The 17,679-nt window shown below is 52.8% G+C and overlaps 1 protein-coding gene across 4 annotated transcripts in view; it reads left to right on the top strand.

Annotated features, from left to right (window-relative positions):
• The first annotated feature begins 260 nt into the window (after positions 1-260).
• TTC39A (tetratricopeptide repeat domain 39A) overlaps positions 261-17,679 on the top strand; it is a 41,282-nt gene continuing 23,863 nt past the window's right edge. For 2 of the 4 annotated variants that reach the window (XM_082613659.1, XM_082613661.1), the window contains exons 1-4: positions 261-358; positions 7,347-7,451; positions 16,298-16,429; positions 17,325-17,401. In XM_082613659.1, coding sequence (XP_082469785.1) covers positions 321-358; positions 7,347-7,451; positions 16,298-16,429; positions 17,325-17,401 — 352 coding nt within the window. In that variant the 5' untranslated portion in view covers positions 261-320. The remainder of the gene's footprint in view (positions 359-7,346; positions 7,452-16,297; positions 16,430-17,324; positions 17,402-17,679) is intronic. The other 2 variants (XM_082613662.1, XM_082613660.1) reach the window with 2 other exon arrangements.

The following is a 17,679-nucleotide window of genomic DNA, read 5'->3' as shown; positions in this document are numbered from 1 at the left end:
CCTTGGGCGCCCCGGGGTCTTACCCGTCAGAGCGGAGGTGGGGCGGGGGCGCCTTCCGCTGGCGGGCCGGCCCCAAGCAGCCCCCGCCCGCTGCTGGGCCCGCGTCTGCGGTCGGCCGCGGGCGGGCGGCGGCCTGGCCCCACTGCGCAGGTGGGCAGACCGAGGCCCGGCCCTGCCCCGCCGCCTTCCCCGCCCCCGGCGCGCCCCTCCCCGGCCGCCGCGTCCGCGGCTCGGCGGCACAGCGCCCGCTCGGGGTTCCGGCGGCAGCACCTGGGCCGCGGCTGGCGTCCGCGGGGGTACGCTGTCCGCCCCCCTCGGCGATGACCACGGCCGGCTCCCCGGGCGCCGTGCCGGCAGGGTAAGTGCGCTGCGGAGCGGCCCCGGAGGGCGCGGGCGGGCGGCGGGGGGCGGCGCCGGGCCTGGCCTCCCGCGAGGCCCGCACTGCGGCTTCCAGCCTCTGCGGGGCGGCACTGCGACCCCCGCCCCTCCCGGCCTCCGGGTGCCGCCGCCTCCGCCTCCGGGGAGCGGGGAGGGGGCTGCGCGGGGACGGTGGAGGCCCTGGGCACCCTGGGTCGGTCGGTCACTCCCCGCTGGGTCCCAACTTTGTTAGGAAGCTGTGTCCACGGCCGGGTCAGAGCCTCCTTCCTCCGCTTGTGGCGTTTACACCTCCACACCTGTGGGTGGGCTCTTATTGTCATTTCCCTTACAGGTGAGGAAACTGAGCAGTAGCTCTTAAATGACTTGTCTTAGGTTTCCCAGGAGGTGAGAAGTGGGCCTGGGATTTGAACCCAGCGATGCCAGACAGTACTTCATCTTCGGGGATATTCGGAGGAGTTAAATGACTAAGATAGGAACCGGCCCGGCCCACCGGGCACAACAGGAACAGGGCTAGTAAAGGTGGTGTTGTCACTTTCAACGTGGCACTTCTGCTCATCCCCACCCCACCCCGTTGAGGAACCCTGTAGGACCCCTACACCGCCCCTGTAGCAGTGCCAGCTGCCAGCTGCTGGGAGACCTGGAGCAACTCTTTGCCATTCCTGGACCCCCGTGGATAGGGGCTGGGAGCCCTGCTGCTGGGAGCTGGCACTGCTAGGAGGTTGCTGGGTGGAGATCCTGCGCAGGTGAGCTGGGAGGGCTGCCATTCTGCCTGGAGCCTCAACACTAGGGACAGTGTTTGCCTAGGGCCTCAGGGCTAACACATGAACAGGGAGGTGACTCGGCTGGTGCCAGCTGTCAGCTGGAGGCCTCCACAGGGCCTGTGCGTGTCCCAGGCTGAGGGCTTGGAAGTTGGGTGGCCGGTGGACACCCTGGCCTGGGGGAGGGTTGCCTGGTGAGTCAGGCAGTGTTTTGTATGACATCGACCAAGTCCTTTATCCTCCCTAGACTTCTGGTCCCTCCTTTGGAAAATACAGGGAGGCTGGGCTGGCTACTCCCTTCCTTCTCTGGGCTGGTCTTTGTAAATCTGGAAGCTTCCCTTCTGCCCAGTCCTGAGCACCACCCCATTGAGCCCAGAAAAATGGTTTCCAGGAGAGAAGGCAGGCATGGAGCAGGGCACCTATTAAAGAATCCTGAACTCCCAGACTAGAACCCTCATTCATCCTCCTTCCTTGCACACTCACATCCCTGACTGAGGCCTCTCTACAACCCAGGGCTCCTCTGGCCCCTCCTTGGGCCTCCAGGGCAGTGAGCCTGCCCTTCTAGCACTGGCAGGTCATCCTCACACTAAACCATACCTACCCACCTGCGTGCCCTCCAGGTCCATCTGTCCCTGGCCCTGTTCAGTGCTATTCTGGTGGGGTCTGAGCAGAGCAGGGGCAAAGCAGTTCCACCTTCCCCATAGACACTCATTCAGTCAGTCAACAAACACTCCCAGGCCTGCTCTGGACCCAGCCCCATGTGTGAGGCTCAGTGGTGAAAAGACCAACATTTAAATCTCCTCCACTTTAAAAATTATGAAATATTTTCAGCCTTCAGAAGAATATCAAAAGACGTTAACATTGTGCCCTGTTTATTTCATATTCTTTGTAAGAAATAAACCATCTCTGTGGGCCAGCCCACCCTTCCCTCTACAGAGATAGTCACCATCCTGAATTTTGGTTTTATCATTTCTCTGTTTTTATTCTTTTGCTGAGTATGTATAAGCCTAAAAAATATGTAGTTCTTTAAGTTTTTTCTGTAAATGGAGTCATATAGCACAAATCATTCTGCAGCTTGCTTTTTCTCACTCAGCTTCAGGTTACTGAGATTTAGCTCTCTTGATCCTTGAAGCCCTGGTCCCCACTTGCCTTGAAGTATGATATGCCACCTGATGTAGAGACCATCATTTATTTATTTATCCAGGCTTCTTGGTGAACACTGAGGTGGTTCCCAGTGTCTTGCTATTCAAACACTGAATATTCTTGAATGATTGTCCTTTGCACATATGTGAGTGTTCTTCCACGTTGCCAGGTAGGAGTGGAATTGCTGGGATTTTACAGGATATGTACACTCAATCTTTTAAAGTTACTTAGTTTCATAAAAGTGGTGCTGCTCAGTAAAAGAAATGATGGAAATACATAATCTTAGGAAAGAAAATTTGCTAACGTTTCCTGAATACTTCTTATTGTGCTTTCCACTGTCTCAGTCATTCTTCTCAGCAACCCTGGGAGGTAGGTCATTCCCATTTCATTGATGAGGAAACTGAGGCTCATAGAGGTTAAAGAACCTTCCCACTTTTCTCCAACAAGTGATTGCTGAGCTGCAGCTTGAGTCTAGGGTTGACTGCTTTCAAAACTCCATGCTACCTAGGCCACACCACATCACTCCCTGCCACGTGGTACTCGCTTTATGCACAGCTAAGCGGGAGTCTGGGATCAGAGTCACAATCATATTTGCAATTTAGAAAGGTCACTGTGGAAGTGACAGATCCCCATGTACAGGTTGCCTTACCCCCTGAGCCAAAAGTCCCCCCTGAATGCTGTAAGGAAGTAAAAACCAGCTCTGGTTCCAGTCTGCTCTCTGAATGACTGCCTCGCCCTGCTTCCGCTGCCCCACCCATGTCACCCTGACTGGGATTGGGGTAGGAGGGTTTCCTGTCTCCAGCGGAGAAGAGGGTCCCCCAGCTCTGCCCATCAGACACTAAGGTAGTGGTTTCCAGGCAGACCACCATGGGGACGTGGGAGGAAAGGGGAGTGGGGTGGCCCTCTTCTCACTTTGGCTTCAAGCCCCCTCCCCCACTACGCTAAAGTTCCTGGTGTTAGTAGTCACCAGCCATGCTCCACGCTCCACCCTGCTCAGCATCCTCCCCATACCAGAGTTTCCACCTGGCACGGCAAAGAGGCCACCATCACCACTTGGGAACCCAGGAATATTTTGGCCAGGGCCCCGGCAGGGTGGCTTGGAGCAGAAAGGCCTTAAAGACATGGGACAGCCTGCAGAGAAGTGGGGACCTCAGTCACAGCCAGGGGAGGGGAATGGTTTGGCAGGTTGCTTTTGCAGAAAGTATTTCTGTCTTCTCCCAGGTTCCTGGGAGGAGGACATCAGGTTCCTGTCTTCACTGTCCTCACTTATCTATCAAGTGCAGATAAGAACATCTGGCTCTTGGGGCTAGTGGGAGGACTGAGTGAAATAATGCAGTCATCAATTTAGATAACTTGAAGTGATATTCTCGTAGTGGTGATAGGTGTTTGTTCATGCTATTATTAGGTCAAATGGGGCCAATGTCCCCAGCCTGCCTGAGCTCCCCAGCCAGCTGGGATGCCCCCATCCCACCCGTCCACTTACAGGCCTTCCAGAGCCTCTGTCTTCTCCACCTGCCCCATGATGGCCTGTGCCCCCTCCTCACTATGGTATCGTGCCTCCAGCCCTTTGCTCACACTCTTTTCCTCTTCTGGGACTTCCTTCTCCATCTTGTCCTCAATTCAGGGCCATCTTATCCAGAAAGCTTCCTTGACGGCACCCCTCTCACTTCCGGGCCTCCCCAGCCCCCCAGTGACTCCCATGATCACGGCCCTGATGGCTCTGGCCGTCACTGTAGCCCTCAAGGGCAGGCCCACGTCTGGGTCCAGTTTCTTTCCCCAGAGTCCAGCCCCAGGCCTGGCCCAGAGCCAGAGATCGGTGGATATTTGTGGCAGGGAAGAAATCAGCTCCAGGACTGCCCCAAAGCAGCTGCCCGTCTGGAGAGGTCACCGCAGACCCACCTCATGACATTTAAGGGGAAGTGGTTCTGGGGCTGCCAGGGGAGGGACTATGCGCTTCTGTGCTGTCTGTCCATCTGTCTGTGCATCTTTCTCTCCAGGTAGACCAAGGAGGCAGAACCTCTTTCTTGATGGGGTTGGAGGTGGGGGTGGGAGCGGGGTGTGTGCAGAAGTGGGAGGTAGGCTCTCGACTCTGGAATTGTTTAGAGATGGGCAGAAGCCAGGACAATGGGCTTGACTTCCTGGGGCTGAGCTGGTGGGCACTGGCTCAGGCAGAAACTTGGGTTAGAACCCACGCTTAGGCGTGTGACTTTGGCCAAGTCACCTCTCTTCTGTGCCTCAGTCTCCTCATCTGCAATGGAGATAATAACCCCACTCCACAAGGCTTTGTGAGGGCTCACGGAGAGCCAGTTAAATGCCTGGGGCAGTAGGTACTCACTGCCTTTTCATTGATTCATGCAACAGAGACAGTGGAATGAACACCACTCACTAGGCTAAGCCCTGGGTGCCAAGGAAGTCTCTGTCCCTGCCTCGTGAAGAGGGGGGCGGAGGCTGCTTCCAGTGGGGCCTTTTTGTCCCTGGAAAGGAACTTGATCTTTATCCTAAGAGTAAGACAGTGAAGGATTTCAAATCCAGAAGTGACATGGTCAGATTTCAGTTTTAAAAAGATAATTTTGGCTATTATGAGAGGGACAGAGTAAAGGGAATAATGCTTCCTACATTATCCCTTAAAAAAATCTACCTAGAGGCTGGATGAGTTACAACATACATCCTTTAAAATACATTCCTGAGTGCCCGCAGAAGTAACAAATCCTCTCAAGCCAAGAATTAAGAGAGAGCTGAAATCAGGCTGGTAAATAAGATGAAGCCACAGCAACGTGAGGGTATTTACAAATTCCAGAAACCTAGAATCTTGAGTTTTAATGACACTTAAGGAATGGGAAATAAGGACTTGGGGCTACGCAACAACAGTGTGAAGAGTTGGAACTTAGCCTCCCACCACCTCACGTGAATCTGCCACCTTCAAAGGGCATCCTCAGCAAATAGGGGCATTGACTAGAAAAAAACACCCACCCACCACAGAGGGAGACGACAGTTCTTGTGGGGACAAAGAGGCTCCCTGGACAGTTATACATGTTGGTCTGCCCTCACACAAATTTCAGGTTTGAATATACACTACCTCTGTGGTCCTGGAAATGCTAAACTAAAAAAAGTAACATAAATGTTCTTGGGGGTGGTAGCACCCCAGGGAACCTGGCTGAAGTCAATGAAAATCCTCTCTGGAGGAATGGATTCTCATTTCAAGATCCCTTTGGGGTCAGTCAAATAGGAGCTCATGGTAAATTACAAAACGCACAAAGAAGTCACTGTGAGCAATAGATACCAGAAGCAAGAAATAGCAGAATTAAGAGTCTAAGATCCTAGAGTGATAAGATATTGATTATAACTGATTGTGTTTAAAATGTGTAAAGAAATCAAAGGTAGACTTGCAACGATACGCAGGGCAAAATACTGCCCAAAATGACCAAGCAGATTTGAAAATGATCCAAGTGGAATTTCTGAGATGAAAAATAAAATCACTGAAATTGAAAACTCAGTAGAGGATAAGTAGCAGATGAGACCCACTTAAAGAGAATTAGCGAAATGAAAGATCTAAAGAAATTACTTAGAATCTAACAGAGAGAGTGAACGAGATGGCAAAGAAGAGAGAAAAGAGGCATGAAAAACAATAAAATGGGATAACAGAGAGAGAGAAGAGTTAGGAATGGACAGGAGTACAGGAGGGGTCTTCCATCAGATGTGGGTACAGATGGTAGTGGCCTGGACTGAGGGGCACTGGGTGTAGAAGGAAGTGGATTAAGAGATGTTCAGGAGGTAGAACTGATAGGGCTTATTGATGGAGTAGATGACGGAGGCCAGGGGGAGGATGTGTCAAGGATGACTATTTCTGACTTGAGAAACTTGGTCGAGGGGTACTATTTATTGAGATGGCAAATCTGGAGAACAGATTTGGGAGAACAAACAAAAGTTCAGTTCTGACCAAAACATGTTTCATTTTGCCTGGGAAGTTCTGTTGATGCATCACAGAGGAGGAGATATTAGAGCTGGGCCTTAAGATAGGTGTAGAAGTTTACCTGGTGGAGAAAGAACTTTTATTAACTTTGGGGGGAAAGGATCTCCTTTCAGTGAGATCGTGACACTTTTTAGAACCTTCTCTACTTAAAAGCGACCCCTTGAGAAGAGACATTCATAAGACCATCAGACAGGACTTTTGGGATCATCTCTCATCTTTCAGATGGGAAGCTGAGGCTCAGAAAGGTCAGGGATTTGCTCTCCTAGCCCAAGACTCTCCATCCATCCATCCATTCATTCATTCACTGACTTAAGCTATACTTATCAGAAGCCCATTTTGTACCAGATACTAGGTGCTGGTGATACAGCAGTGAACAAAACAAAGATTCCTGCCCTCAGGAAGCTTATATTTTAGTGGAGGGAGACAGACAATAAACACAAAAATAAGTAAAAAAATATATATATGTCAGAGGGTGATAAGAGCTTTCAAGAAGTGTAAGGACTGGAAGGAGGTCGGGTGTACTGGAGGTGCCATTGGGAAGGTGGCCCTTGAACATAAAAGGCCCTGGGCAGCTCTTACAGGGTGGCTGCCCACTATGGCCCGTTGTGACAGCGCCTGTAGGGTTCTAGAGTGCAGGCCTGAGGAGGCCAGGAGAAGGCCTAGAGAAGGAAGAGGAAGGAAAGAGCTGAAGTGGGGTTTAGTGGGTAGGCTGTGCCCCCCAGTGGGGGCAGAAAAGTCCAATGGGTCAGAAGGGCCACAAAGACTCCTTTTACCCTTGTGAGAAGTAAGATAAATTTATTCCTGAGGTTTCCTTGCACCAACCCACCACATCCCATCCTCAGCCCCTCCCCACGATCTCAGATGACACCACCCCCTTCTGCTCCCCCTCCCACCTTTAGGAACACTTAGAGGTAGGTCCAAATTGTCCTGTGTCTTAGTACAGAGTGGGCAGCCTGGAGGAGCTCATGACAGGCATTCAAGGACCACCAGGGAGTTCGAGTGGGCCTTGGGCGGCTCTGTTCCAGCCAGGACAGTCGAGCCTCTCAACTGAGGCTCTTTTGAGAGCTCCCAGGTCATGCCTGTGTCTCTCTCATCAGGACTCCTGTGAGCAGCCTCCATGAGTCCCTGGACCAGTGCATGACTGCCCTGGACCTCTTCCTCACCAACCAGTTCTCAGAAGCACTCAGCTACCTCCAGCCCAGGTGAGGCTTAAGCCCAGGTTGGGTATGGAGTGTGTGTGTGTGTGTGTGTGTGTGTGTGTGTGTGTGTGCATGCACACACACATGTAAGTGTAGGGATGTGGATGTCAGATGGAGAACCAGAGGTTTTATGTGAGAGGAACCCTGTGTAACTCAACGCCTTCAGCCTTCTGGGTCACTATGACCCCTGAGAATCCCATAAAAATGGCTCAGGGTCCCCATTCCACAGCCAGGAACAGCCAGGCCCTCCCCAAGGTCACTGTGACTTCCTTCCCCTCAGGTCTTGCAGCTTCTTCCACTTTGATTTCTTGTTCCCACTGAATCCAGCCCTAAAACAGCCCCTTTTTGTTATTTTCCTCCAAAGCGCTGAAGACTTGAGTTGCTTTCACTCAAGGCTTTAGGGCAATGATGACTGTAGTTTAGCCATTTCTTCTAGTGTTGACTGCCTTATTTCTTGTTTTGGCTGCATTGTGTGCAGGCTTTCTCTAGTTGTGGTGTGTGGGCTTCTCATTGCGGTGGCTCCTCTTGTTGCAGAGCACAGGCTCTAGGCACGTGGGCTTCAGTAGTTGAAGCACGTGGGCTCAGTGGTTGTGGCACTCGGCCCCTAGAGAGCGCAGGCTTCAGTAGTTGCGGAGCGTGGGCTCTAGGGTGCGCGGGCTTCGGTAGTTGTGGCTCGCGGGCTCTAGAGCGCAGGCTCAGTAGTTGTGGCACACGGGCTTAGTTACTCTGTGGTATGTGGGATCTTCCCCGACCAGGGATTGAACCCGGGTCCCCTGCATTGGCAGGCAGATTCTTAACCACTGTGCCACCAGGGAATTCCCTGCCTTATTTCTAAATAATATGCTTAGAGTGCTCTTTCTTTACTTACCACTTTTTTCAATTTTTTAAAAACTGAAATTAAGTTGAGATATAATTCACATACCATAAAATTCACTCTTGTTACTTTTTGCTTTTACACATCACCTGATGGTTGACAAGAATTTAGCTCTCTTATGCCCCTGCCTCACCTCCCTTCCCTCCTCCTATCATTATATCACAATATCTGGCTAAATCAGTAATCAGTGTTCTCACTATTATAACTATGTAATTATGCTCATTGCAGAGACAAGTCTTACATTATAAGATTACATTTTCCTTCTGGAGTTAATAATTGTCTTGTTTTTTTTATTTGCCTGATTCGCTATACGTTTATCCTGACCTCTTTATAACTACTCCATCAAGTCATGAGGTTTTCCGTAAATACTCAGACGTATCAGGTAAGCCCTCAGTCCCTCTTTTTCCTGGAAACCTCTCCCCTGGAGGACAGGCCTGTTTACTGGCCACCTTCCAGCTGGCTCCTGGAATCCCCTTTGCTTCTCTCCTGTTTGCTTGGCCTGGCCTTTTCTCTCTCATGTCGGTATCCTCCCTCATTTTACTAGAGCATGTCCTCTAGAAATTTCCAAAGAGAGAGTTGCATGAATATGATCTTCCCCCCCTCAGAATTTTGAAGGCGTTGTTTTCTGCCCTGTTTTCTGGCATGTACCGTAGCCGGGAGAATCCTAATTCTTCTTAACGTGGCATGGGGTCTTTTTTCCTTCTCCAGAGATGTTTAGGATCTTCTCTTTTATTCCTGCAAATCTGAAATTTCACAATGATGTGCCAGAATGTAGGTCTTTTTACTTGGCATTTTTTTTCTTTGTTTGTTTTGGCTGTGCTGGGTCTTCATTGCTGCACGCAGGCTTCCTTTAGTTGCAGCGAGCGGGGGCTACTCTTCATTACGGTGTGCAGGCCTCTCATTGCAGTGGCTTCTCTTGTTGCCGAGTGCGGGCTCTAGGTGCGCAGGCTTCAGTAGTTGCAACACACGGGCTCAGTAGTTGTGGCTCGCGGGCCCTAGAGCGCAGGCTCAGTAGTTGTGGCGCACGGGCTTAGTTACTCCGTGGCGTGTGGGATCTTCCCGGACCAGGGCTCGAACCCGTGTCCCTTGGTTAGCAGGCGGATTCCCAACCACTGCGTCAGTGGGGAAGTCCCCTTGGTATTTTTTTATTCGGAAACTGAGTTCTAGGAAATCCTCTCGTATGATCCTTCCACGTTCTGTTTCCCTTTCCTGGGCTTTGTTTAAGGCAGGTATTGGACTTCCTGGATCAGTCCTCTTCTAAGATATTTATCCGCACACCACCCCCCTCGCATTTCTTTATCTTTTTTCCTCTGATTTATGGGAGAGTTCCTCAACCTTATCATTAAATCCACTGACTTTTCTTTCTTGTGTGTAATCATATGATTAATTCCCTAGTACTCTTCAGTGTTCTCTGAATGTTCTTTTTTTCCTAAAACATCTTATTCTTTGTTTATGAGTGCACTGTGTTCTTTATATGTATATTTAAAAATATGAGTGTCCTGAGGATAGGACCTGGCATGTAGCAAGCCCTCTAATAAGTATTTATTGTTGTTATTACTATTATCGCAGAATATTATCTCTTTTAAAAATATTTTATTCTTTCCCTGCATAATCTTGGCTTTCTCCAGGTTTCCTTTTTCTGTGTAATGGGGGGAGTACTCTCCTCATGGTAGGGCGGGGGGCGCTACGCTGAAATGCCCGACGGTCCCTGGCTGTCTGGTCGTATTTAAGAGCACATTCACTCAAAGGCCAACTGGAAAGTCTGGGCCAAGAAGCCTTGTAATTGGTGGGTTCAGCTTTTGGATGATCTGGCAGAGAGTGGGCCCCAGATGTTAGCTTTTCCAGAGAAGAATCCTCCATTCCTCAATCTGGACAGAGAGCCCCTGGCTGCCTGAGTTCTGGGACTGGGATAGGGGTGAGGGACCAGGGGTCTAATCATGTCTGCTGTCTGCTTGCCTGATCCCCTCTTTTCAGCTCTAGGTTGTCCTCTGCCACAACTGGTTCCCCCAGGTCCCCAGGGAAAGCAAGTGCTGGGGTAGGGGTATGGCTTTCCCCAAGCCCCAAGCCAGGCCTGTTCAGTTTCTCTAGACCTGACTGACCCATCCATCTCCTCTCTGGGGTCAGTGGCCCAGCTTCTGAGCGGGGCAGCTCCAGGGCTTCGTGGTCCTGAGTCGTACCATAGTCACTCCGCGAGCAGTCCTCACACCTCATCCCCACCCTCTGGGGGGGATCCGGCTTGAGGTACGGCAGGGCCAGGTCTGCTCAGGAGTGGGGCCGCTGCCTGAGGCAGGCCAGGCCCCATCTTGCCCCATCACTGAACATCCAGGTTCCCCTCCCAGTGCTTTAGGAAGGCTCCCCGGCTCCTCTCCCCTCCTGGTCACTACCCGTCCCGAAGTGGCTCCTCTCTGCCACTGCCCCCTCAGCCCCCTCCTCGCTGAGGGGCTACCTCACCTTCCCTCACCTCAGGAGGGCCCTCTACTAGGGGTCCCGCAACTCAGGCCCCCAGGAGGCAACGCCTGCCCTGAAGGAAGCACCACAGAGAGAACTGGCTTCCTGTGAGGCCACCTTTCATCTCACATGTGAGGCACTGTAACCTCTTTCTCTTGACTCCTGCCCCATTCCGGAAAAGGGTCTTTGCTTTCTTTTGAGTTGAAGCACTTCCTCCCCAAATAGTGGATGTCATGAGCACACTCCCCACCCCTTCTTGTGACAACCAAATAATGTTTCCAGAAATTGCCAGCTGTCAGGGGAGGGGCAGGCAGATTCAGTAAAAATACCTCCTCATCTCTGTTAAGAACCACTGGTCTAGATAAAATAATTCTTGCTCAAAAATGGTCTCCTCTCCCCATTCACAGCCACTGAAGCTGTGAAGGATGCTGGGGGTCAGTGTCATCCACTGCTCCCCATGGCATGCATGGTGTCTTGTTTCACTGTTACCCACACTTTGCCCTCCGGGAGTAACTGGGCTTTCCAAGCCTCCCCCCCCCAACCCCCCAGCTTCTGCTTTCCCTTTTTCACTTCTTTCTTTTTTTTTCCCCCAAACTAACACCGGAACCTGCATGTTATACTACTTTGTTGTTTGTTTGTTTGTTTTACAGCAGGTTCTTATTAGTTATCTGTTTTATACAGATTGGTGTATATATGTCACCATATATACACCATTTGCTTTCCCTTTTTCACTTCTTTGAGTAGCTTCTAGTTTATTTTACTTCATGCTGTGTATGTCCCTGAGCACTGTCCCTGGAACATGGTATCGACACTACTCATTTGATGAAAAAAATGGTCATGGTTGATAAGTAGCAGGACCAGGATGCACATCCAGCCCCACTCAGCTCCACAACCCACACTTTGCCTCCTGGGCCATCCTGGATCTCAAGCAGGTGGAGTTTCCCTGGCACAGAAGGCCTCACACCTGCCGCCTCTTCCAGGAGGGAGGGAAGGAGGTAGAACAGGTGTGTGGGGCAGAGGGAGGGCGGTGTGCCCCTGCACTGTCCCGGATTCCTCTGAGGGAGGAAGCAAAGTCCCCTGCTGAGAGGGAGGGGCCAGGCTGGTGCTTGGCTGGGGAGGTGACAGGGACTGGGCAGAAGTTTATGAGTGGCATGATGGGCCGAGGTTGGGGGCCCCGCTCACAGCGTGCCTGTCCGCGTGGCTGGCGGCTTCCTCCTGCCTTGCTCAGTGGCAGCGCTGCGGAGAAAGTAGGCGGTCGCGCGGCTCCTAACCAGGGCAGCGGGAGTTGGCAGGCCAGCAGTGAGGGTTTTGACAAGAGAGTGGCTGGTATGAGGAAGCTCAGCTGGGGGGTCAGGGAGAGAGGACAGGCTGGAGGTGGGGGGATGGCGCAGTGGGAGTGACTGGAGAGATCACACAGGCGGAAGGCGGGGAGTCTGTGGCTGGGAGGGTGGGTGGTATCGTGCAGGACTCCAGAAGCAGAGCTGGCCTTTGGGCTGACGGGGAGGTCAAGCTGTGACCCATGGGATGGGGCAGTTGGGCGCCTGGGGCCGGTTCACTCGGCAGCACCTCAGGAGTGCCCTCGTGTGGCCGGCGGCGGGCCAGGTTCTGGGGCTGCAGTACCGAGCAGGGCGTGGGCCCTTCTCAGGGTTCCTCACGGCACCAGTGAAACAAGAAATAATGGCTTTAGGACCAGCCACATACTTTCCGGGGTGCACTGCAACGTGAAAATGTGGAATTCTTTGTTCAAAAATTATTAAGGGTTTCAAGACGGTGACAGCAGAGCATTAAACCAAGCATGGAGCCCTGTGTGACTGCACAGATCGCACACCCATGAAGCCAGCCCCGGAAGTCTTCCTGGAGGAAGTGACACTGAAGTTGAGAGAGGTTGGATGAGAAGGAGTCAGCCAGATGGAGAGGGCATTTCCAGGCAGAGGAACGGCCGGTGCCAAGGCCTGGCAGTGAACAAGGGTCTAGTGTATTTGAGGAAGACAGATAGTCAGCCTGGCTGGGGTGGGGAGAGCTGGGGAAGGTCCCAGAAGGGAGAGGGCAGGGTGATGGAAGGTGGACTGGGGATATGAGTCCCCCAGAAGGTGGTTGGGCTGGAGAGGAGGGCAGCGAGGTGGTCTGAGAGGCGTGGGGGGATTTCATGAGGGTGAAGGAAAGTGGCTTGGAGGCAGGGGGTCTGTCTCTAAGACAGGCTGCAGGGGGGCATCCTCGCCCAGAGAGGTCCTCAGGAAGTAAGGCCTTAGGCTGCGACTGCAGGGGGGTCCCCAGGAAAGAGCAGTGGGGTTTGGGTCAGAGTCAGTCGTCCTGACGGTGAGGACAGGATGGCTGACGAGTAGCTGACAAGGGCCTGAGCCCTGGCTACTGGCAGAGGAGGGAAGGGCCGGAGGCCGCTGGGCTTAGCAGACCTCCAGGTGGCCAAGGAGTCCCCGGTCCCAACACCCTGCTCTTCCGATGGCTCTTCCAGTGCCCTCCCCATCTTGACAGCTGGTCTAGGCCTGGCAGGTGAAACCCCATTGGGCATCATGTCCTAGAGGTGGGTCTAGCTCAGAGGTGAGGGGATCGTTGCTTCTAGGGGTCTGGTCGCCATATGTACAACAAGGACTTTGTGGAGTGCAGACTAAACTTGGGGTGCCTGAGGTCTGGGGTGTTGTTATACCTCTGTGCGCTGAATCCCAGTCCAGACCAGAGTTGGGGGCTTCCACGTCATGGGCTGGGGAGGGGCTAGGATTCCCAGCTGCAGGTGCCTGTCGGGGCCTTGGGCCTCAGACTAGAAATTCCACTTCGCCTGCCAGCTGCCCAGGAGGGGCTCTCCCTCCTACTGGGCTGGGCAGGTGGGGCTGAGTCCCAGGCCTGGGACCTGGGGGTGAGGAGGGTGAGAGTTGGAGAGGCCTGGGGGGAAGGGGATTATCTGGGAGGTGGATCTGTGTGCTGCCCGGGAAACCCTTCCTCAGGGAGAAAGTTTTTATGTAGGGCAATGACCCTTGACCCTGGCAGGACACAGAGGGACTCAGACTCACATTCATTGAGCATCGGTGTTATGGCCCTGGCCTGAGCACCCTACTTAAGCCACCCAAAGTCCTGGGAGAGAAGGGTTATTGTATCCATTTTACAGAGGAAAAGACTGAGGCTCAGAGAGGCTACAAGACTCACGAGGATCACACAGCTGGGGACTAGCGAGGCCAGGATTCCAACCTGTGTCTGAGAGACTCTGAAGCCTGAGTTCTGTCCCCACTGCAGACTGTGGCCTCCTTTCCACAAGCCGCTGCCCTCAGATAAGCAGTTCTAGCAGAGACCTGGGAGGTGTCCCGACAGCTGCCAGGACTGGTCTCCTTCATGAACCTTTTTTTTAATTATTATTATTTTTTTTTTATTAGTTTCTGCTTTATAACAAAGTGAATCAGTCATACATATACATCTGTTCCCACATCCCTTCCCTCATGCATCTCCCTCCCTCCCACCCTCCCCATCCCACCCCTCCAGGCGGTCACAAAGCACCGAGCTGATCTCCCCGTGCTCTGTGGCTGCTTCCCACTATCTATCTACCTCACGTTTGGTAGTGTATACATGTCCATGCCTCTCTTTCGCTTTGTCACAGCTTACACTTCCCCCTCCCCATATCCTCAAGTCCATTCTCAAGTAGGTCTGTGTCTTTATTCCCGTTTTACCCCTAGGTTCTTCATGACATTTTTTTTTAAATTCCATATATATGTGTTAGCATACGGTATTTGTCTTTCTCTTTCTGACTTACTTCACTCTGTATGACAGACTCTAGGTCTATCCACCTCATTACAAATAGCTCAGTTTCGTTTCTTTTTATGGCTGAGTAATATTCCATTGTATATATGTGCCACATCTTCTTTATCCATTCATCCGATGATGGACATTTAGGTTGTTTCCAGCTCCGGGCTATCGTGAATAGAGCTGCAATGAACATTTTGGTACATGTCTCTTTTTGAATTATGGTTTTCTCAGGGTATATGCCTAGTAGTGGGATTGCTGGGTCATATGGTAGTTCTATTTTTAGTTTTTTAAGGAACCTCCATACTGTTCTCCATAGTGGCTGTACCTTCATGAACCTTTGACTTCCAAGGATAATATCACCTGAGAATCACCCAGAAGTAAAAAAGCAACTTAATTTACAGAGGTGTTTTATGAATGAGGAACGGGTGAAGTCTTACGATAGAATAGATGGTCTATAAACCTTAGTCATCTCTCTCTCCCCTGAAGTTCCCAGCATAAGCCTGGCACTGAGGAGTTTGGAAAATAATTAATAAGGGGGTGTAGGGAAGGGAGCAAAAAATCGCTGCAGCATCTACTGCGTGCCAGGCAAGGGTAATCCCCAGCCAGACCCACATGGACTTGGGTGGGCCAGCATTATTGTCCCCATTTTGCAGAAGCATAAATCAAGGCCCAGATACATTGTGACTTCCCCACGTACAGAGGGGGACTGGCATTGGTCCCATCCTTCCTTGCCTGTTGCTCTCTGCGTGTGTTAGACTAAATGCCACCCCTCTCCCCGCCAACACCCTTTAGATGCGAGGTCTGGGCCTGTGGCGGAGCCGGGAGACAGGACGGGGAGGCTTCCTGAGACCGGCTCGCTCAGCCCTGTCACGTTGGTGCTGAGTCAGAGATAAATCTCACACTAGCGCTGTCCTTGAGGTGCCCACAGTCTGGGAGAGAGCTGAGCCTCGGCTGATATAAGTTCAGTGTGACCTGTGCCTCAGTTCTAGACACATGCTCCCTTTGGGAGGGAGCCCTGGATTCCCAGTGGCTTTTGAGCCATTTGAGGGCCTTGACAGATGAGTCAGGGGATGCGGGGGTAGGGGATGGGCATTTCAGGCTGAGGGAACAGCAAGGACAAAGCCCTGCAGGAGGGAAAATGTGGGCTTTTCTCGAGGAGAGTGTGTATGGTTCAGTGTGGTATAGCCTTGAATGTGACCAGATGGTGGGTCAGAAGCAGAAGTGATAAGAGGGCTGGGCTGGAGAGGTGGGCAGGGCCTGTGAATTGTGGAGCCTCGGGCCCCCAGCATTGTCTCATGGGATGTGGAAGTCACGGGAGGGCTCAACCAGAGAGCAACAGGATCAGATGATGGGGTGGGGAGAGGCAGGAGGTGGCGAGGTCAGTGAGGTCCAGAGAACAAGGATGGGCAAGCCCGAGGTGGGGCTTGAGGAGAGAAGAGACCCCAGAGGCAGGACCTGCGGTAGGTGGGGCAGCAGGGGAGTACCGCCTCAGGCCAGCACACTGCTGAGCTCTTTCGGAGTCGCTGCCGTCCATATGGAATGGGTGAGAAACCGAGGCTCAGATTGGGAGAGTCACTTAGAGCCACTCAGCAGGAAGAAGAGATGCTGGGATCCGAGGCCTTCTGAGCAGCAATGGGTCAGCCCTTGGCGAGTCCCTTCCCCTTTCTGGATCTGTGTTTCCTCCCATGCGGGATGGGGGAGGGGATGGTGGGTGATGACACAGGGTCAGCTACCTTGGAGTTCTAGGAGTTTATGCTCTCGTGTCCCTTCTGTCTGGCAGAACCAAGGAGAGCATGTACCACTCACTGACGTATGCCACCATCCTGGAGATGCAGGCCATGATGACCTTTGACCGCCAGGACATCCTACTTGCTGGCAACATGTTGAAGGAGGCCCAGTCGCTCTGTCAGAGGTCGTGGCCGGGGGTGTGGACAGGGATGAGGGGTTGTGAGGCCCATCCTTCTGTCACCTTGGCCTATCCCAGTGCCTGACATGCCACTATTAGTCCTACTCCTTTTGGCTAAAAAAAGGTGTCCCCAAGTGCTAAAAGCCTTCCCTGTTAGCACTGCCTCAGGAGCTGTGTTGTCTGAGCCAGTCACGGAGGGCTTCCAGGGGCCAGGCTGGCTTGGGAGGAGACAAATCCTGGCTCTGTCACGTAATAACTCGCTGACCTTGGGCAAGCCCCTTTCTGGTCTGAATTTTCCTCATCCATGAAATGGGTGTGATGACAGGGTTGTTGTGGGGACTGAATGAAGACATCCGTTACGGGACCTGGTGCATAGTTTGTGTTCAGTACATGTTAACTGCCTGAACGCGTGAATGAATAGACCCTCAGGGTTCATGCACAGGTGGAGTCGTTATTCACTGGGACACACCCTTGCCTGCCCTAGGCCAGGCCCTGTGCTGGGCACTGGCCACCCAGGGAATCATCAGACCCTGGCCCCTCTGACGCCTGAACTGCCTGATCGGGGAGACAGGCACAGACAGTAACACCCCAGCCCAATGCAGGGAGGCTCATGGGGTCGTGGGGGTCCAGCTGGAGGAACAGGAAAGGCATCCTGGAGGAGGTGATGCCAGAGCTGGGTCCTGTAGGGTGCCTAGGAACTGGCCAGGGTAGAGCAGGCAGGGGAGGGGGCTCCATGCAGAGGCAACAGCAGGGGCAAGGGTGTGAGAAGGCCTGGACTGGGGGGAGTTGCCAGGAGTTTACTGTGTGGAGTCCTACGGGAGGGGCAGGAGATGCTGTTGGAGGCGCCCAGGCCCCTCGCTCACCCTCCCTGAATGACCTGAGACCCCGTTTTCCTCTTCAGGCACCGGAGGAAGTCCACTGTAACAGATTCCTTCAACAGCCTGTTGCACCGCCCCACTATGGACCAGTTCACGGAAGGTGTGGCATCTGGGATGTCCTCTCAACTCTGCTGACACCAGGCAGCCCGGTTCCAGGCCCAGGAAGGGGTGGGAAGGGACAGCTGTCCTCCCAGTTGTCACCCAGGGGGCCGGGCCCTGCCCTAGACACTGGGACACAAATGGGTCAGACCTGGGGCCTTTTGAGGACTGGTCTCAGGTGGCGGGGGTGTGGGGTGGGGTGAGGGCGGGGGTGCAGGTGAGACTCACTTACCTGACAGTATTACCTGCTGGAAATTGGGTAAGAAAATGCTGTCGCAA

Source organism: Mesoplodon mirus, assembly GCF_964341445.2.
Source record: "Mesoplodon mirus genome assembly, chromosome: 3".
NCBI lineage: Eukaryota > Metazoa > Chordata > Mammalia > Artiodactyla > Ziphiidae > Mesoplodon > Mesoplodon mirus.
This window is presented reverse-complemented; position numbering and strand designations above follow the sequence as displayed.